Consider the following 20,415-nt stretch of genomic DNA (forward strand, 5'->3'; position numbering starts at 1 on the left):
AGAGATTCGCACATGTCTTGGCCTGCACGGCGAAAAAATGGCCCAAATTAATCAACCACCTAGTTGGTTGGGTAGAACTGCAAATAATATTCAAAGAAAGTTTCTAAATATTTGAACTCTTGAGAACAAATTAGTCACAAGGCTTAGAAAGAATCCTAAGACTTGTATCGTACAGATGATACAATATTAAAAATGTGCTGACTCATTTTCATATTTATTTTGCTATTAAAAGATAATATTATAGCTATTAATTAATTTTTATCAGAAGCCTCTTAATCAACTATTTCCTTATTGAAAATTACCCCTTTGTAGGATCAATGAATTGACAGAGTTTTAATATACATTTATTTTAGGGAAACGATTTCGATTAATCGTCAGTTTTTCTGTCAATTTTCTCCGTGTGGGTTGGGAAAGAAAGGAAAACGGAGAGAGTCAGAGGAACAGGAAGGGAACTGCGGCCTGGGATGACGATGGCCACGACGACATGGCTGTGGTGGTGATATCATCAAGGTCAGTCACTCGGAGGCGAGAGGGGCAACCGGAGCGCCAACCTGAATAAGTCGCGCTAAATTGAGCGTCTCAGCGTTAACGAGCACCGGTGACGGGCGAGAGCCACTAAAGCCAAACTCGTGCACCGGACGTACTGCCGGCGCCACCCACTTCCACCTCCTGCCATCCCCATCCCTGTCGAAAATACCCCCCTTGTCCCACAAGGGGTCACTTCAATCGCCGCAGCCGCCACATGCGGCGCCATGCAATAAAAAACTAAGCGCTACTGGCTGCCTCCTCCGGTTCACAGTTTTTTTTTCGTCTCATGCTGTGCAATTTCGACGCTAGTTTTTTTTTTTTTGCACATAGCCTCACGAATAGAGAACTCAGTTGAATGGAAATCTTAACCGCTTTTCGTGCCTCTGCAAAAATTAAAATAAACGATCTTTGCAATTGGTTTTAACAAACAAATTTTAGTACTGGAACAATAATTTCGTTTGAAATGCATAACAACTCTTCATAAAAAATTTATCTTTTAATTCTGCCATTATAAGAAACCATTTTTATTAACCATTAATAATACAATTGGTGTTCGATGGATTATGTTTTTATTTATTGTTTTACAATTTATTAATTGTATTAAATTCTGGGTATAGTGTGTAATCATAAATTCAATCATTATTCCGTTTTCTCATGTCTTTAAAATAATTGTTATAAATTAATTTATTAAAGGGATCAAGTTTTTGTTTCACAGCAGTTTCTATCACAAGATAAAATTTGGTTCCTGGGAAAGCACTGGCCTTTGTTTTTCTAACGCCTTTCTGCCACGCCCCAGCATTTATTTTATAGTTTGCCTGGCGCCAGACATTCGCCTAATGGCCGGGCTAAAGGCCTGTGATCGGAGTCCTGCTGCCTGGCAAATGAAAAGGTCAAATGGTCAGTGAAAACTTGATGATGATTGTGCCTCATTAAAGCAGATGGCCATATTTTTTCGGGGTTTAATGATTGCGTGGCGGTTTATAGACCGGAAGAGAATGCATGGAAATGGCCTGAAAAATATTGAATAAGATTTGCCCGGCGAGATACACATGTTATATCCTCGCTTTAATTCTGCTGCTTTTCAAACATTTTCTCTAAGGACGACTGGCTAAAAACATAAAAGTTGTTTTGCCTCCAACATTTTTATAGAGCAAGTCACACAATTTTAGCCAATATTCCTTTAGGTATTCGGCGGTTAATGGACACCTGTCCCTCACTCGCTGCTTTGGGAATCAATTTAGACTCGCTGACTGGCGGTCTACCTTCCCGCCACAACCCTCTTTAACTCATCAATTAAACCAGACACATTCAACTTTATACACTGCTAAAAAGAATGTAAAAAATATTATGTATAAGTTCAAGAAATTAAAAACTATTTTTCAGTGGATTTGTAAAATTTAATAACAGCGAGTTAGATAGATTATTTTCTAACTCAGACAAAGTTTGTTTAAAAATTATAGGATTATTTTGCGTAGTATATGGTTTGATATTCAAACAAATAAAGTGAAACAACAATAATGGGAACAACACGAACCCCAAATATGAAAAACCCGTAAACAAAAAATGAAAACACAAACAAAACACAGTTAACTTTTCTCCATCTCTCACCGCTTTTCCGACTTTTCTTACCTTCCCCCGCCATTTTCGGTGTCTCTTGTCTTTGTTTTTGTTTCGTTTGCTTTTGTGTTGTTTACCCTTTGGCTTTTACCGTCTCGTTGTGTCGTTGGCCATGTTTTTCAGCATTTGCCAAATTTTGAAAACAAACGCAAAGGAAATAAACAAACGGTGGGGGTGGCAGAAGGGGCAAGGTGGGAAATGCGGGGAAAATAGAGAAAGTTGATTGGGAGCAGCGGAGGGCTCGCTGGGTTGGCCAAACCTTTTTTCCTCTGCCGTTTCTGTGACCTTTGGTTAACAAAGCTGACCCGAATGAGGGGGTGGGGGATGGGGAAAAGGGGGGCGGTGGGAGGGGAGCTTTTCAACTGTGCCACCTGGTCATGTCCTTGTCATCGTCGTCATCAGCAACGCGCCCCGCACGCCGAAACTTTTGAAATTATAATTTAATTTGAATGTCATTAAAATTTTCGCGCTTCTCACCCTCTCTTTCTAACGCTCATTTTCCGGCTATCGCTGTCCCGCTCAGTGGGTTATCATATCCATGACAGCGTTTGGGGGGATTTCCATGGAAAAGGCAAAAGTTGTAGCGAAAACAAAACATGAAAAACTATGCAACACTCGTATTTGCACAGAAAAACTGGTGCCACAATAAAAACACAACATGTACGTTTCAATTAAAATATTTGAGATATTTTTCCTGCACTCTGCGAATAAATTAAGATGCTGAAATAACCAGATATTTTTGCCATATCCATTCTCATATTCAGTTTGTCAGTATAAAATCGGCAAGTGATGTTTACTTTGTGCTTTTCCATATACAGCGAAGATTATTTGAGCTTAGAAGCACATTTCTTGGCATTATCAAAGCAAGCTCATGAAATATGGACTTTTCTCTGCTGTTGCGTCGAATTAAACTCAGAATGCTTCTCATCTCAGTTAAACACTCTTGCCGGGATTTTAGTGGCTGCTTGAGCCAACTTTGAAGTTGCAACTTTATGAACAGACAGTTGGCAAGAAAAACTGCTTGTGCCAGCTGAAACTAAGCGCTTAAATTGCGGGCTTCCAGGCGCTGGCAGACATAAAATAAAATAAGATAAATACAACTTCTGGTCGCTTTGCCCCCTCTCAAATAAAACCTGCTTGGCCGGGGTAAAAAAATGCGCATGTTTATGGAAAAGTTCTAGTGGAAACTGCGACTCGGAAAAACGGAGGGGAAAAACTGCTGCAGTCGCAAGAATTAAGAAAATATTCACTTAGGCCGGGACGTCTTATCTCCCGAGTAACAGACAGCGACAATGTTGAAAAACCCTTGGAAAAGCGACTGAAAGACTGCCACAGTTGCCGCGGAAACTCGAGGAAAACGCAAAGAACCTCAAGAAAATTAAGCTAATTTAGGTAAAATGTGCACTTGGGAAAGGGACTGGAGAGCGAATTAAATTGCCAACCTGCAACTCGCATTTTAGTGGCGTCTTAATGCCATTTTAATTGTGCGGCTGGAAAACATTTAAATTACTGCGGCGCCAGCTGAGAAAGCCTCTTGGTTTCTTTGTCCTTTCGCATTTGCAGACAAGTTGCCGAGCAAAGGGATTACAAAGGCAGCCGCAGGACTTAGGGCGCTGCAACTGCAGGGGGCGTGGCAGCGGTGTTATTACAGAAGCCCCGTCTAATGGACTGTCAGCATGCAAGGCTCAGTCCGAATTCGAGTCGAATTTCTTGGCTTAATTCGCCGCCAGGAACTGCTGTCGCTGCAGTTTGCAAACGTCAAGGACATGAATGGAAAAAACCGTTTGCTAAGGGAAAATGTTTGCTTTTCAGCAAAACTACAGCCTCCCGAATTCAGAAACAGAAAACGGGGAAAACAACTTAAACTCGCCTTTTTCTTGAGTATGTAACTTTAATGAAATTTGTATGAAAACTTTTAAGAACTAGGATTATTTATTTATTTATATTGGAAATATTTTCTCTTAAAAGAGCGTAGTAACTAAGTGGAAATTCATTTTGTTATCTAGTTAAAACTTCGTCATTTATTTCCAACAGTAACTATTTTCTAGCAGATTTCATTTTAATTAGTTTTCCTTTGAAATAGTTGTTTTCCCCCCATTCTAACTTTTTAATGTTGGTAAAGCTTTTCCATGCTTCTGCATCAATGCCACAAACTTCAAATTGACACAAACGCCCCGGGGTTCCATTGGTTTATCCGACTGCTGCGGCTTTGAAAAGATATTTGCCTAAATCGGTCAAGTGACTCTAATGAAAGCATATAAGAAAATATGTTTAACGACGTTGCAGGCAAAGCCTTAGAGAGCGATATGCCCCACTCGAGAGGATTCAGTGAGTGGCATGCTGCAGGTGTGTGGCATGTGGATGTGGGATGTGGCATGTGGGATGTGCGATGTGGGTAATGGCGCTGCTGGTGCTCAGTGGTGCTGGGTGGATACAGGTGGCACTCAGAAAGTTTTGAATGCAAACCGAGACCAAGAAAGGAGGCAGCTTTGCATCTCTGCTCAAGTGGTAAACACACACACATACACAGACACACACATACACTAACCCAAAGGCAAACACATAAATACTGCAGCAGACAAACGGGGGCAGACGGCACAAGCACCCAACAAGTCAACTCGTCCTTGTGTTTGTCTATGTGCGGTGACAGGATACTGAGAATAAATCCATTAAATTCATATTTTGATAAGGAAAAATATTCTGACATTACGTTAAATTGTGTACAAATAATCTTTATACCATTAAATGATATTTTATCAGAATACTGCATAAGTACAAATTTAATTCGGCATATATACTTTAAAAGTTTTTGTTTGAATTGCTAAACCAATTACTCGAAGAATGCATAACAAAACTGATATCAATTAAATAAGATATTTATTTTCTATTTCTATTGACTTCATTATTTTTTCTCTGTGCAACCACAGCAATAGAAAAACCCGGTTGGGAAACCGAGACAAATAGTTTAATGCCTGTTCTCTCTGTTTGCAGTTCAAACAAACGCCGGAGCCGGAGAACAAAAGCCGAGCAGCCGGAACGGGCGCTGCAAAAGTGCAACAGCTGCACGGGAAACCCAACAGAAGACCCCAATTCCAGTCCGTATCCAAACAGTCGGGCTCAGATTCAGATTCAAATCCAAGTTGCTAGCTCCGTGACTGCGTGACTCCGGGTTCCGCATTCCGCATTCAGCAATCCGCAGCTGCTGCGGCGGGAGAATGTGTAGTGCAGCACACGGGCGGCAGCTTCAAGTGGCATTTGTGGCATTGGCAGCGTTGGCGAACCCAACCGGATAATAAGTTGTGGATGCGGCTTGCAGCGCCGGCCAGGCATCCCCGTTTCGCCAGAGACACCAGTTCCGCCGTTCCGCAGATCCGCAGTTCGAGTTACCCACTGGTGTGCAGAAGTCGCCAAGTGTGAATTTCGAATTCCAAATTCCGAATTCTACGAGTCGCGCGAATCGCCGCCAAGAGGATTGCAAACAGAGCCAGTGACGTCAGGCCAAAGTAGGACATCTCCCATCGTCATCGCCAGAAGTCGCCGCCCTGCGCATCCGCGTCATGGCCTCCGTTCGGCAGAGCACCTCCCTGCCCCTGCCCATGTCCTTGCCCCTGCCCCTGCCCCTCTCCCTGCCCATGTCCCTGCCCCCCAGCCTCGCCCTGCCCCTCGTCCTGCTGCTGTCGCTGCAACTGTCCGGCGTCTGCGGCGTCATCGATCGCTTGGTGGTGCAGACCACCTCCGGACCCGTCCGCGGTCGCTCCGTAACGGTCCAAGGCCGGGAGGTGCACGTCTACACGGGCATCCCCTACGCCAAGCCGCCCGTCGAGAACCTGCGCTTCCGGAAACCGGTTCCGGCGGATGCCTGGCACGGCGTCCTCGACGCCACCCGGCTGTCCGCCACCTGCGTCCAAGAGCGGTAAGTCTTCAGTCTTGCTGGGGGTTTTATGATTAAGTTAAGCCAGCTTTGGACGCTCGGTGACTTAAAAAAGTCTCACTAAGTCGGGAGGTTCGAAGAGGGTTTACAGCACAGTTTTAAATATGAATAACCACCTAGAAGAGTGCATTAAGCAAAGGATGTGAAACTATTAGTCGAGTACAGAATTTTCCTAAAAAACAAATCAACTAAAATTTTATTAAGAATTTTACAAAAATAAAGGTTTCGTTGATAAGCTTATTTAAAATTGGACGGCCTTCGCTTCGGGTTTAATTTATCAACTTTTTTTAGCTTGCGATCGGTTTTTATAGTTTATGATTTTCTGTATCTGAGCTTTTGCGCTTTACGAGGCACAAATAAACTGGCACAGGGATATAATTTACCAACCTGCACGTGGATTTTTCCATAAAGCTTCTTAAAAAATATATTTTTTGACAAGCAAAAACGAAAAGGGGTCACATCTTTCCGGAAACATAAACCATTTGTCATCGCTGGCTCAGCGGATTGCTGGAGCTCTGGCATTCTGTATTTCTGGCAGTCTGAAATTCTGGCACGCTCCACTTGGGCGTTTGACCCAGAAAGGCGAATCGCAGCCCGGCTGCAGCGGCAGCGGCAGCGGCAGCGGCAGCTCTCTGTTGACCTAACCAATGACGTCATACCGCCGCATGCAAAAAGCCGGTCAAAACGGAAAAAGCCAATTCACAACTTTGCCCAGCATGTTGGCTTTGCCAATTGCAATCACCCTCTGTTTGCCTTTCAATGTTTGCGGGGAGGATGAAATATATTGTTTGCAGAAATACAGCCGGCGGAGATAAAATATTTTATTTATTTAAGGGCTATGTATAGAGGTCACCTTAATTGATCTTTGCAATAAAACTCAACCGAATTTATCGTTGTGCAGCATCAGTTTTGTATTGCTTAAATGGAATGGAATTCCAACCGGACTAAATATTTAATAAAAGCTTACCTGTGTCTCGCTTCGTTTATTTAATCAAACTCATTTCGATTGGTTTGCCTTCGCTCTTGAAATAGAGAAGCAAAGTTTTTCCGCACCCCAAAGGAAAAGTCATCAAAGTGTGTGTTGTGCGGCAAAAGGAAATTAGAAAAATATAGTGATAAAGGCGAATGGCAGCTGGCGTTGCGAACTCAAATCGCCTCTTCGCTCTGCCTGTGATAAATTACTTTTATGCGAAACGGCAAAGTTAATTTTAATGGACACGAAGCCAAACACACCTAAGCATACCATACTACACCCACCGACATATAGAAATGCCATAGGAAGTATCTGTAGAGGCGGACAGACAAATGCTGAGCTTAGTACGAATGCGTAGGGATATCGATTCGGGCGATTCAACATTTATAAGGCGGAAAAACTATGTCAAATTGAGGGGAACTTCGAGGTGTGTGTGTGTGTCTGAGTGTGTGGGAGTGTGTGTAATAGTGTTTGTGGGAAACAAAGCCCTGAGTGAGAGCAAATGGGAGCAAAACGGAAGAGAGACCGAATAAAAATAAATAACACAGCCGGTTAGTTTTTCGTAATTGGCATGACCGAATTTCGGATGGGGGACGAGCGCCTTTGATTTGCATATGGGTCACTAGCTAATCAAGAACTCTATTCTCTTCTCTTCCTCTTCTTCTTTATTTTGCTTTGCTTTCCTTTCCATTCCGGAACCCAGTTACGAGTACTTCCCGGGCTTCTCCGGCGAGGAGATCTGGAACCCCAATACGAATGTGTCCGAGGACTGCCTCTACATCAATGTCTGGGCGCCGGCGAAGGCCCGACTCCGCCATGGGCGGGGTGCCAACGGGGGCGAGGTAAGTGGGGGTGAACACTCTTCCCCCAACAACAACAGAAACATTCAGAGAAAAAATGTTTTATTTGAAATAAATGCATTATTTATATGCCAAGAAACTAGTGAGAAATACAACAAATAAATCAATAAAAAGGGGTATATGCAAATAAGTCTTTACAATATTTATTTATTTTACAGCGCTTTGCAATTAAATTTGATGTTTTTATTATTATTTCCAAAATTGTTTTTTTTTTAAATGGGTTTTCTTCTTTAATACACTGCATTAAATAAATAAATAATATAAAGTTAGAAATTCTTTCGTTTTAAAACACTTTTGCAAAGAACATAATCTGAAACTTAAAAGTTGACTAACCTGTTTCTAATTCTCTATCCAGCACGCCAATGGCAAGCAGGCGGACACAGACCACCTGATCCATAACGGCAACCCGCAGAACACGACCAACGGACTGCCCATCCTGATCTGGATCTACGGAGGCGGCTTCATGACCGGATCGGCCACCCTGGACATCTACAACGCGGACATAATGGCCGCCGTGGGCAACGTGATAGTGGCCTCCTTCCAGTACCGCGTGGGAGCCTTTGGCTTCCTCCACCTGTCGCCGGAGATGCCCTCGGAGTTCGCCGAGGAGGCCCCCGGCAACGTGGGTCTATGGGATCAGGCCCTGGCCATCCGCTGGCTGAAGGACAACGCCCACGCCTTCGGCGGAAACCCGGAGTGGATGACCCTCTTCGGGGAGTCGGCGGGATCGAGTTCGGTGAACGCACAGCTCATGTCGCCGGTCACCAGGGGTCTGGTCAAGAGGGGCATGATGCAGTCGGGCACCATGAACGCCCCCTGGAGCCACATGACTTCCGAGAAGGCGGTGGAGATCGGCAAGGCGCTGATCAACGACTGCAACTGCAATGCCTCCATGCTGAAGGTGAGTTGGGTGTCTTAAAGAACAAGGAATTGTTCTGTGAATATATACTATTTATTATTCATGTAAGAGTCATTACGCACGAGTTTTTAATACCATAAATAGATCACACCATTACTAAAGTATAGCTAAAAAAGATTAAAAATAAAAAACTAATAAAGCGGAACATTCTAAATTGGAAGTATAAAAGTTAAACCGCTTATTTACTTTTAAAGCGAAAACTGGTGTATTAATATAAAGGTTCCCCTCGTTTTTAGCAATCTTTCAACATTGTTAGAAAGTGTACAATTTCAACCAAATTTTATAATTGTAATCTATGTTTTAACCACCAATTCCAGACCAATCCCGCTGACGTGATGAGCTGCATGCGGTCGGTGGACGCGAAGACCATTTCGGTGCAGCAGTGGAACTCCTACTCGGGCATCCTCAGCTTCCCCTCGGCGCCGACCATCGATGGAGCCTTCCTGCCGGCGGATCCCATGACGCTGATGAAGACGGCGGATCTGAAGGACTACGACATCCTGATGGGAAATGTCCGGGATGAGGGTGAGTGCGCTCGCTTAAGGACCCAGCGAGGATTCCCCCTCCCCCCAAATCCTACTTGCATTGTGACTTCATCTTCATCTGGCGGTCTGTTTATCTACCCGTTTTCTGGGTCGTCCTTGCCGCCATTGTTGCATCCTCTGCGGCTGACGTCAGCGCTAAACTTTATCCAAAACAAAGTACCTACCTACCTACCACTCACTACCCAATGCCAATGTTGTTTGCCAAGCTTTTTAGCCCAGCTTCCTGCCTCCGTGCCCCAAAAACTTTTGCACTGCAGCTCGCAGCTCTGCATCGCATCCATTTGAGATTTTATTACTTTTCTGCAACTATACATATATTTATACACAGTTTTTGTTTGTGGCCTGGCTGGCAGACAAAATGCATTTTATTCTTGTCGTTTTACCGGGCGGAAAAGTGGAAGGGACGAACGGGAAGGTGGCTTAGCCACCGCCGGCTGCCTTTCAGAAATTTCCCCTCGTAATGCATTCGGTGGTACTTTCCGCTGGCTCGAGTGCTTAATTTTTATGGTTTATTGCATGACACTGAGCGGCGAATCGAGGGTTTAGTGGCTTTTTCGGGGACCGGCGGAGCGGCAGTGGTTGTGGTGGTTACATTGTGCCCGGCTTAGTTCTCCGTTGGCTGTCGCAGAACTGCATTTTGTGTAATGTTCTGTATTTTTGGCTTTTCTGGCTTTGCCTCTTGCCTTTTCCCCTCTTAACATCGCACTCGAATTACGAGTTTCGTGAACTTTAAATTTAAAATGGTGCAAGTGTAAGTTAAATGGTGGTTTGGGTAACCACTAGGAGATAACTGAGGTTTTTAAGCAGATATATTATATTAAAGAGGTACTATATAATTAGGGTTGAGTATTAAAATGCCTTCTGGACTTGGCTTTAATGTCTACGCCTTTCGCTACAGAAAAACACGATTTACGTTTTTGCCAACTTGAAATTGCGAGTACGGGCATGTGTCAACGCACCGGAATTGCCGGAGTCAAAATACAGAAAAAAAACGCACACAAAGCCGCCGAAACTTGCCAGACTCGCCCACGCAAATTGCGGTGACCCCGGGAAAAAAGGAAAAACATCCGTACCCATACGCACACACACACACACATACACACACGCACTCAGATATGGCGCTCAGCTGTGCGGGACGGCATCATAAATTATTTAAATATATTTCGCTCAGGTGACAGCGGGGGGCGGTGGGTGGTTGGGTGGCTGGGTGGAAAAGCGAAAGCAAAAAGCGAGCCCTCAACTTGATGGGCGGAACGGGACGCGTGAGTGCCACACGTGCCACAGCATTATCGAATGACACGAGGGGGTTCCGGGAGGGGCGACCTTTATTAAAGAGAGGGGCGGAAAACTATTACCGCTCAAAGTTGAGTTAAAGTTCGCTACTGTAATTATTTTTTATTGCCAAAACGAGGAAAAGTGTTTAAACTACAAAGAAGGTTCGCTATAAATCACAATAGAATTTGAACCTATTTATACACATTTATACTGATTCAAAATAAATCAACTGTAGGAAAAAATAGTTGCCCTAGAAATTATCGAAAATAGTGAACTTTATTTAAATTTAATTCAAAAAATGCAGCAATTTAGCACATGTGTACTCGTATTAAATATAATTGCATGACTCAAGTCCCTAAATCAACAAACAGATGCTATTTGCCAGCCCTTTCTGCTTGTTTTTCATTCCAATGAAATATGTGTATTTTTTGGATAATATTTTGTTTTTGTTTCCTAATTGCAATGCAAATTTGATAAAAGGGTTTTAGTTGGTATGATACTTTTGCCTCGCCCAAATATTGGCTTATACTTCTAATGTTTAGTTCGATAATTTGCTCAGGCAAAGTCTTCATTTAAAATATAATGAAAAAACGTTTAAATAAAAAACGTTAAGAACATTTTTTAAAGGTTTGCTCTATCCAATAAATTTCAATTCGAGCTTGTATTAGAAAAGCTGCACTAAATTGGGCTGGGAACGTGGCCTCCTGCGAAATGCTGCTGTTGATTTTCCCATCTTTTTCCTCATTTTCCGTATCCTTTCTTCGCTGGCTGTTATTCTTCTCAATCTGGTGCGTAACTCTTTGTGTGCATTGTGTTGCCAGCTTTTCCGTGCCAGGCCGTGTAAGTGGCGCACTTGTAACAAATTTTCCGTTTGCGTTTTCCTTTTCTTATTATTTCGCGAGCCGCCACCGCAGGATGTCGTTGGGTGGCATTTCGGTGGGTGGCGGGTCCTTTTGTGGGTTGTGTTTTTCGTATAACAGATTGAAGAAGATTCTCGGTGCTTTTGTGCCAGTTCGTGCTTTGGCTTTGGCTTTGGCTCTGGCTCTGGCCCTGGGTTTCCCTTCGATTTTCTTGTTGCTGTTGGCCCATGGATGTTGCTGCTGTTGTTGGTGTTGCTGGTTGCTGGTTGCTAGTTGCTGTTGTTGCGGCTGTCTTGCCAGGAGCAGAATAAGCCAGCAGACACGTGTGCTTTTCTGCTCACTTTCACTCATTGCTCACAGCTGCTGCTTTCCGCTTTCTCTCTGCTCCTGCCGCTCTCTCCCGTTCGCTCTCCGTTTTCCATTTACCGTTCGCCGCTCGCCGCTTGCCGCTCGGCGTTCTCTTTTCTATTTTCTCTTGGACAAAAAGGTGTGCGTGCATGACTGCCAGGCAACTGCCACCATTTTCCATGGGTACAAAAGTACCGTTACTCAGCTGAGCGTGTGTGCGTATGTGTATGTCTGTTTGTGTTTGTGAGTTCAAGGTCATCTAGCATTTGCAACAATACGAATACAAAATTCAAATACATTACGATGAGCCGCGCACATAAAAGCATCCTTTTCTGTTTGTTTTTGACAAATTCAGTCGCCCTTTGTCGCCTTATTTTTCATATACATATTATATAATTACTTATATATTTAAAGGTGTGTTTTAGATGCCAGTGCTAAATAAAATATTTAAATAAATTAATGCCCTGGGCAAAGTGCTTTGAAATTTTGTTTTATTCAGCATTGATTTCAAACAAAAAACTGTTAAAGAATAAAACAAAAATAGCAACTCACAGTTCAACATATTTCTTTAATTTTTAAAGACAAACAAAGCAAGGAAAGTTTGTCAAATAACTTAAAAATTTCAACTGAATTAAGAGTTTTCTTCGGGCTGAGAATCTTTGAAGTGCAGCCAAAAAGTATGCAACGAAAGCAAGGCGCCAACTTTCGGTGCTTAAATAATTCATTTTTGGTGGCAGTTCCTTCGACTCGCGATTGCATGCTCCACGTCATGAGTGAGTATGTGTGCCTAGCTGTGAGTGTGGTTGTGCCTCCTTTAATGGTGTGTGTGTAAGACAGCTAGCTTGTTTGCTCGTTAATTGCTTCGCGTTCCGAGACGGCCAACTTATCGCCGGCTCCGTAGTTGTAGTCCCGAGTCCTGAATTCCGCCTCTGGCGTGGCCAACGTTCCGCCGAATCAGCCGGGTTTTGTTGTTGTTGCTGCTGCTGCTGCTGCTAACTCAATTATACACTCATTAAAACCGTATTTACATTTCGCCTGTGTGTGCGTGTGAGAGGGAGTGAGATTTGCCGCAAAAAAAGCCGAGAAATTTGTGGCCACAGAGTGAGTGTGTTGTTGGCAATTTAATTAAAAGCGTATGCCCCGACATCCAGTAATAGTTTAAAAGCGCAAGGTCGTTTCGACATGGCTTAGAAAACACTGGCATAGCTATGCAAATTAAAGAAATCATAAATCAAAAAATCTTTTTCAACTCTTTTGCGATGCGATTATAATGTGGGACTTTAAAAGTGTCACGATTCAAGCCCTAATGTAAACCCATTTTTTGGCTCTACCCTTTTTCCGGGAAATACTTATCGACTTTAGTGAGCGACAGTTTCAGGCGGCGCTTTCAAGATTGTTTGCCATTCAAGTCAAAGCTCCTCGTGCCTGGCTTTGCATAAGGTTTTGACCTTAATGGAATCGAAGCAAACATAAACACAGTGGGCCAGCAAGATAAATTGAGAATGGGTTGCACGTGCCCTCCGCTCACACACACACACACACACACTCACACAGACACTCGACTGTGTGTTTTGTCCTGATGTTGCTGCTGTAAGTGCTGTTGTTGTTGCTGTTGTTTGTGTTGCTATTGTTGCTGTTGTTGGTTGTTGCTGTTGCTGCTGTGTTGCTGCTGTCGTCGCTCATAGGCAGCAATTATGGTTCGTTAGTGTGGCCCGTATTTGAAGTGTGCGACAAAGACAAAAGCCCGAGAACAACAACTGGGCCAACAACAAGTGCCATAAAAATTAAGTTAATAAAAGGCAACGACGAACCGCTTTGTTTTATCGCCCTGCCAGCTGTACCCTGTATTACTAAATTCAAAAGGAGTGGTTGTTTAATAAGAAAATCAAAGAAAATATTATTCGTTTTTTATTCAATAAATATGTATAGCTAAAATATAATTGTATAATGGCAATCAAGTTTTCAATTTTATTAGTTTAAAGATGATGTACCTAGTATCTAAACTACCTAGTTCATTTTAGTTTTAATTTAATAGTTTTTCGGCTATAGTTTAATAGTTTTTTCTCAGCTATGAAAATAAGATACCCAACCTATAGGGTCAGGTATTTGATGGTCTACTTTAGTGTTTCAACATCTGTTGTTGTATGGGGCCCAAGTTTTTGGTTCATTCTATTTTGCACTCTTTTACTTACTTCTCCTCGGCTTCTGAAACTGTTATGATTGCTGCTGCTGCTGCTGTTGTTGTAGGTGTTTCTGTTGATGTTGCTGTTGTTACTGCTGTTGGTGTTGCTGGTGGGTCTAAGGACTTGGGGTTGATGCTGAGCGCGGTGTCCTTGGCACGGCCCCTCCATTGTGAGTCGGCATCTTGAAGCGCCGCCTGTAGTGGTAATTGTTTTTCCAGATTGGCCAACATCCCTCTTCGCGTCACTCCGCACCCAGCATTGTTATGAGATGACCTCGCACGGGTTAAACCATTTCCATTTCTCCCTTCTTCTTTACAGGCACTTACTTCCTGCTGTACGATTTCATCGATTACTTCGATAAGGACGATGCCACGGCCCTGCCACGGGACAAATATCTCGAAATTATGAACAATATTTTCGGCAAGGCAACGCAGGCGGAACGCGAGGCCATCATTTTCCAGGTAACTTTCCCCTACGCATTTGCATTCTTTTGAAAGCAATATGTTCATAACTGTACATGGCAGATGCACTGGAAAATACATATATTTTTACATTTCCCGGTAATAGAATAATTAATTAATTTGTTTTTGAAACGACAGAACCAGCTTTGATTTTATAAAGCACTTTTAATTTAACCTTTGTCAGACAGTTTCAACTGGTATTTAAGAAAAATATATTCTTTTTTTTGTATAAATTTAGTATTAAAGTAAATGTTTCCAAAGTGCGTCAGCCAAATTCCTTTAAGTGCAATGTGCGACAATTTCGTGTCAGCAGCAGATTCGCTGCATTTTCAAAACACGTTAAATGGGACGTCAACGGCGACGGCTGGCTGATTGAATTGCATTTAGTGGCTTTATTCATTTACTCTGTTCTGACGCCGGGAAATTTCATTTTGCGGCATTTTGCGTCACCAGTGGATATGCATTTGACAGTTGAGCCGGGACAGAATCCAGGATTAGCTCTCAGCGAACCAAAACCTCCAAACTAGTGTCACGGAAATTGACTAAACTGACAGATGACTTCATTTCATGATTGACTGGGACTCAATTTCCGTGGAGTTGGGAATCCATTGATGTTTACCCAGCATTTTGAAGTAAACAGATTCTTTTTTTTTCTTGTGACAAAATTAACGTAAAATAAATTTTGCAATTGTTTAATTATTCTCGAATGACAATGATTGGCGCTTCGCGAGGGGCTTTTGTGAAAGCCTCGATTGGTTTTTAATGAAAGGGATTGCACTTCTTCCTTGTATCTTATACAGATTAAACTTTAAATACAATCCTCCTTTCTCCTTTTCAGTACACCAGCTGGGAGGGCAATCCGGGCTATCAGAACCAACAGCAGATTGGACGCGCCGTGGGCGATCACTTCTTCACCTGCCCCACCAACGAGTACGCCCAGGCTCTGGCGGAGCGGGGCGCCTCCGTGCACTACTATTACTTCACACACGTGAGTACCACAACGGGGGTGTCCACTGTAGCCGGACCGAACGAACGGACGGCACGGCCGGGTGGCCATTAAATATTTCTCAGGCTTTGACACGTAAGATGGCGTTGAAGCGCGTGCGTCCAATCGGAATGCGGTCAAATGGGGCGCAAGTGGCGCAACGGCGTAAAAATCCACGCTGAATCCACTGCAACGCAGGCAACTGCAATTTGCGTGTCATTAAAATTGCACACAAGGCTAATGGCAGGCAGCAGTCAGGCTCGGCCCCAAAGTGGATAACTGTCGCAGCTAGTCGACACTGAGAACAAATGTCTCCTCTAGTCCAAAAACTAAATTTTATTTAACAGAAAAGCTGCCTGCAAAGCAGCACTTTAGGAGTAAAACAGTTTACGCACTTGGTGTTTAAGATTTTGAGAGGAATTTTTTTAAATGTATTTTATTTAAATTTAAAATGAATCTGTCAAGATGTTTTTTTTCACGATGTACTGAACTGAGGTTGCATCTTCAGTGAAGGCAGCCACGGCTGCGTCAAGTGTCAACGCGACTGTGCCAACTTTAATTATTAATGTCTGAACGATGGCGGGGCGGTGGAAAATGCCGGTGTTAAGAGGAGGTGCCTGAGGCAGAGCTTGCGGCTAATCTGCAACGGAAAAAGAAGAAAGTTCTTTAACCAGAATGAGGTCAGGAGCAAATCCGAGTTGATTGCTTTTGGCCGAGAATAGGTTAAACGTAAGGACATGTCAGTGTTATTTCATTGTCTATAATTATTCACGTAATGAAAAGTTCAAGAACAGGAAGGTAGGAAGGTTAAAGTTGGTAGTCAAAAAAATATGAAGGTTTTATTGGTATTGTTTTGGTTATTCTTAAGAAGTATTAAAAGCCACTTGAGTACATCACAATAATTAAATATGCTTGTAATTTAATAACCTTTACTTGACATCGGATTCCCGTTCATACCGACCTTTCAGACGATGAGTAAATGTTTTCGTAACGATTTCATTAACCCAATAATTCGTCATACTTCTTCGATCTGACTTCACTTGAGTACACGTAATTGCTGTATTTGTTATGATTGTGCCGATTGAAAAATCACTGCCAGCGAATCAAGATATCTGTCGCGGTCTTTTCCCAAGTGCAATTTTGCTTGGCGTGTCCGGTCAGACCGTGTGTATTTATCAATTAATCAAGCAATTTGTTGAAGACAGCCAGTATGCGTGCAATCCGTTTGATTGGACTTCATAATGTCACACCTACGGGGCACGGGTCGTTGTTGTCCATGTTGTTGTCATTGTCGGTGTCGCTGTGGAAGTTGTTCTTGCTGTTGTTGAGTTGGCAGGCAACCTTGGCCGCCATAATTATGGTAGCCAAAAGTTTCACGCAACACACGCCCACCAACGAGTGAAGAACTCTCGCACAGACACACACACAAAATCACTCGCACACACAGAGAAAAACGGTTCGTTGGGCGCCACATGCACAAAAGCCCTCGTTGGGCGCCAATTAAACTACACGCACACGCCCAAGCTCAGGAGGTTGGCTGCGGGCAGACACAACAACTACAGGAACACAACTAGTGGGCGGAAAGAGGACCGGCAATCGTTACTGGATCACGACCCAGCAGTGGTAGCGGGGGCACGAGGTTGGAAGCGGAGTCGACTAATGAAACTTCAATTTACGAGGTCACGGCCCGCATGCCCTGCACGTGTGGGGCATAATTTCAGTCAGTTATTTGTTTAAACGACTTTGGCTGCGGCGGTGCCGGCCGACGTCGATTGATATCGGCTGGTTGCAGGCCCAGTTGAATCGGCCTAATGATTAACAAATACGCAGCTCTCGCAATGCGTATACGCCGCGTGGCCTGTATAATTTATTGATTTTCGTTCGCTAGCTTCGATTCCTTGAAACACAACACATACACTAAATGCTACGAACCGTAGTCGATATTGACCGATGATAAGTGGTAATTTGGCTGAACAAATCACGGCGCTTGCCAATCAATATTACGCATACGCCGAGTGGTACCGAATAGATTCCGTTCCACACTTTCGGCTTATCTGTTGTGATAAAATCAAAGTTTTTCTGGGTAATCTAGCTTCCACATCACTTGTTAGTTTTTCAAATAGATGACAAATCACTGCACAGCGTGCTGCACAAAATGCTCTTCACTTCTGATTTATGGTCAATATTTGCTCCAGTTTTCAGTGATAATTAACTTGTTTTTCCCGCCGAGTCGTTGCTCCTTCCGGCTGATTGCACAATATGCAAACTGAGTGCGTGCGGGGCGCCAGTTCGACTGCATTGTTTATACCAAATCGCCCGTTAATAATCCGATAGCCTGGCAGTTGACAGGCAAAAGCTGGCTAGCTGGCTTGGATGCCTTGCTTGGATGGCTGGCTGGCTGGCTGGCTAGCAGAATGGCTGCCCCCAAAAATGGAAATGAAAGCAAATGAAATTAGTTTTAATTACAGCCGTCAAGTTGCAGCAGCAGAACTCGTAACTCACTTTGCCCATAAACGGGGCCGCGATGGGGCGACGAAGCATGGCGAATGGGGTCGCCAGCTGCTAAAGTGCCTGCCAGATTGTCTATCTGCTTGGCTGACTGGCTGCTTGGCTGTCTGGCCACCAAGGGGGCGTTCCAGGTCCAGGGGCCACCGGCCACCAGCCACATGCTTGACTGACCAGCCCACCGACTTTTCCTCCATTTTCCACCAGCCATTTTCACTGCCCCCTTTTCCGTTACCCGTTGCTGTTTCATTTCGCCATTCGCCACTGACTACTGCAGCGTGCAACGTGCCTGGCACTTAAATAAGTTTTCCTTCTCAACAGCTCTTCCTGATACTCCTGCTGCCCATCCTCCTTCTCCTTCTCCTCCCCTTTAGCCGCACTCCACTGTACTGTACTCCAGTGTAGCAGTAGTAGTAGTTTGCTACTCCTCTCGACCATGGCGTTTCTCATTATGACCTCCGCGTCCAAGTTTCTCTGCTGTTTGCAATTTTGCGCTTAAATCAAAAAAGTTTAGTTCCCCGCTCCAGTTGCGTACAATTTTTCATTATTTGCACGAAAAGGCGTAAGGACTGCAGGACATTTATGTTATGTGCTGGTGTATGGAGTGAACATACATATAAAGGGGACGTGTGCCCCGACAGCCAACGGCCAAGTCGCATAAATTTCGAAAGGACTTGGCAGGAGCAGAAGGAGCAAGAGCAAAAGCAAGAGCCCCGCATTATCAGAATTACCCTCGGCATATCCCGGACACTATTCATTATGCGACTTGGCACTTGCCTGCCAGCCTGTCAAGGTGCAGCTCAAGCAGAGCCGACTGTGGCCAACTCAAGTTGAATGGTTAAGTGGTTAGCCCCCAGCTTTCAGCCCTTGGCTTTCGCCTCTCGACTCTCGGTTCTCGGCTCTTGGCCAGGCCTAATGGTCAACTGAATCGCATTGGCCGGCTTTGGTTTTTCGCTTTGCATGCAATTGCATTCTACAAGAGGATAGCCTAATTAGCATTTTGGAGTGGAGTTGTTGGCTGTTGCAGATAATGTAAATCAGTGGATAGTGGCAGGGAGTCGGACTTTAATTAAACCCAGTAAAGCCGAAAAGTACGCTTCAAATATTGTTTGTTTGTAGGTTAAAATAGTAGCAACCTTTTGTGGGAAAGTTCTTTTTTAGAAGAACATCAACTGCCAAGAATTTAAATAAAGTTATTGATCCAATTCGTGCTCTTTTTACATTTTGGCTGAAAAAAAAAGCAAATAAAAGCCTACATACGTTAGGCGAGTCTTTCAAATTTCCATGTAGATAATATCAGAAGTGTTTAAGAGCCATAACTTTATCAGTTTTATTTCGATTCCCAAGTCATGCAATTCCAGAATCCATAACTTTGTCAATTTTAATCTGATTCCAAAGTGGCATAACTCTAAAAGTTTGTAATCGCATTCTTGATAAAATTGCATTCAAAATTTTTCATTTTCCGATGGTTGAAATTTTGACCACTGTTTATGTCAGATTTTTCCAATATTTTCAATGTTTTTCTGATAGGAGACCCATAACCCATAACCTTGTTACATTTCATCCGATTCTAAAGTGGCATACCTTTAAACGTTTGTGATGGAATACCTAAATGAACTCCGTTCAAATTTTTCAATTCGGAGATGGTCGTGGTCAGTGTTTCCAAGAGTTCGCCAGTTTTCAGAATAGTAACCCAAATCTGAACTAATCGAATCCCTGATAAAACTGATTTCTGTTTTCCGGTGGTTCAAATTCTGCCCCTTTTCGAAAGCCAACAATTAACTGATACGTTCAACAATTTATTATTAACATAGATCAATAAAAAAGATGAGTTTTGTTTAAATGTTCCACTCCCTGCATTCATCCACCGGATTTTGAAGGCTTACGTTTAAGGACTTGACACCGTAGACACGGGCAGTCGCTCAACACGGCGTATACGCAATGTGGTCGCCCATGCACGTTCCTATTGCCACAGCCTGTCGTGCAATTCCGCATCCCCAGTTGCAGATGCATGTGCAGATGCAGATGCACTTGCAGTTGCTATTGTAGTTGCCGTTGCGGTGCAAACTGCCGTGAGATACGTGAAAGGGGCGCCACGCGAGAGCATTTAATGCCGCTGCCTGTCAAGGGCGACAGAGTTTGGGCTTCGAATGCTTGAACTCTGAACTGGCAGTCGACCAGGCGTTTACTTACTTATTCATTCGTTTTTTTACCCGCCGCTCCAGTGCGCGGCATGCTGCGACAATATTTACAATTTACAGGGAGCGTCAGTCAGTCAGCCAGTCAGTCAGTCGGCCAGTTAGCCATTCAGGCAGTCAGCCAGCGAGCAGGCGAGCAAAATCAAATAAATAAATAAAAAGGGTAGATGTTTATCTGCATAATTTCTGGCTGAGTTTACGACAGCGTCGCGGCACAGTTCTCATTT

The 20,415-nt window shown here is 43.6% G+C and overlaps 1 protein-coding gene across 5 annotated transcripts in view; it reads left to right on the forward strand.

Moving 5' to 3' along the window:
- LOC108087223 (acetylcholinesterase) overlaps window positions 1-20,415 on the forward strand; it is a 38,005-nt gene that overhangs the window by 7,144 nt on the left and 10,446 nt on the right. For all 5 annotated transcript variants that reach the window (XM_017184505.2, XM_017184502.2, XM_017184503.2 and 2 more), the window contains 6 exons: window positions 5,137-6,058; window positions 7,753-7,891; window positions 8,265-8,810; window positions 9,146-9,353; window positions 14,358-14,500; window positions 15,339-15,488. In XM_017184505.2, coding sequence (XP_017039994.1) covers window positions 5,703-6,058; window positions 7,753-7,891; window positions 8,265-8,810; window positions 9,146-9,353; window positions 14,358-14,500; window positions 15,339-15,488 — 1,542 coding nt within the window. In that variant the 5' untranslated portion in view covers window positions 5,137-5,702. The remainder of the gene's footprint in view (window positions 1-5,136; window positions 6,059-7,752; window positions 7,892-8,264; window positions 8,811-9,145; window positions 9,354-14,357; window positions 14,501-15,338; window positions 15,489-20,415) is intronic.

This window comes from Drosophila ficusphila, unplaced genomic scaffold, assembly GCF_018152265.1.
Source record: "Drosophila ficusphila isolate 14025-0441.05 unplaced genomic scaffold, ASM1815226v1 contig_791, whole genome shotgun sequence".
NCBI lineage: Eukaryota > Metazoa > Arthropoda > Insecta > Diptera > Drosophilidae > Drosophila > Drosophila ficusphila.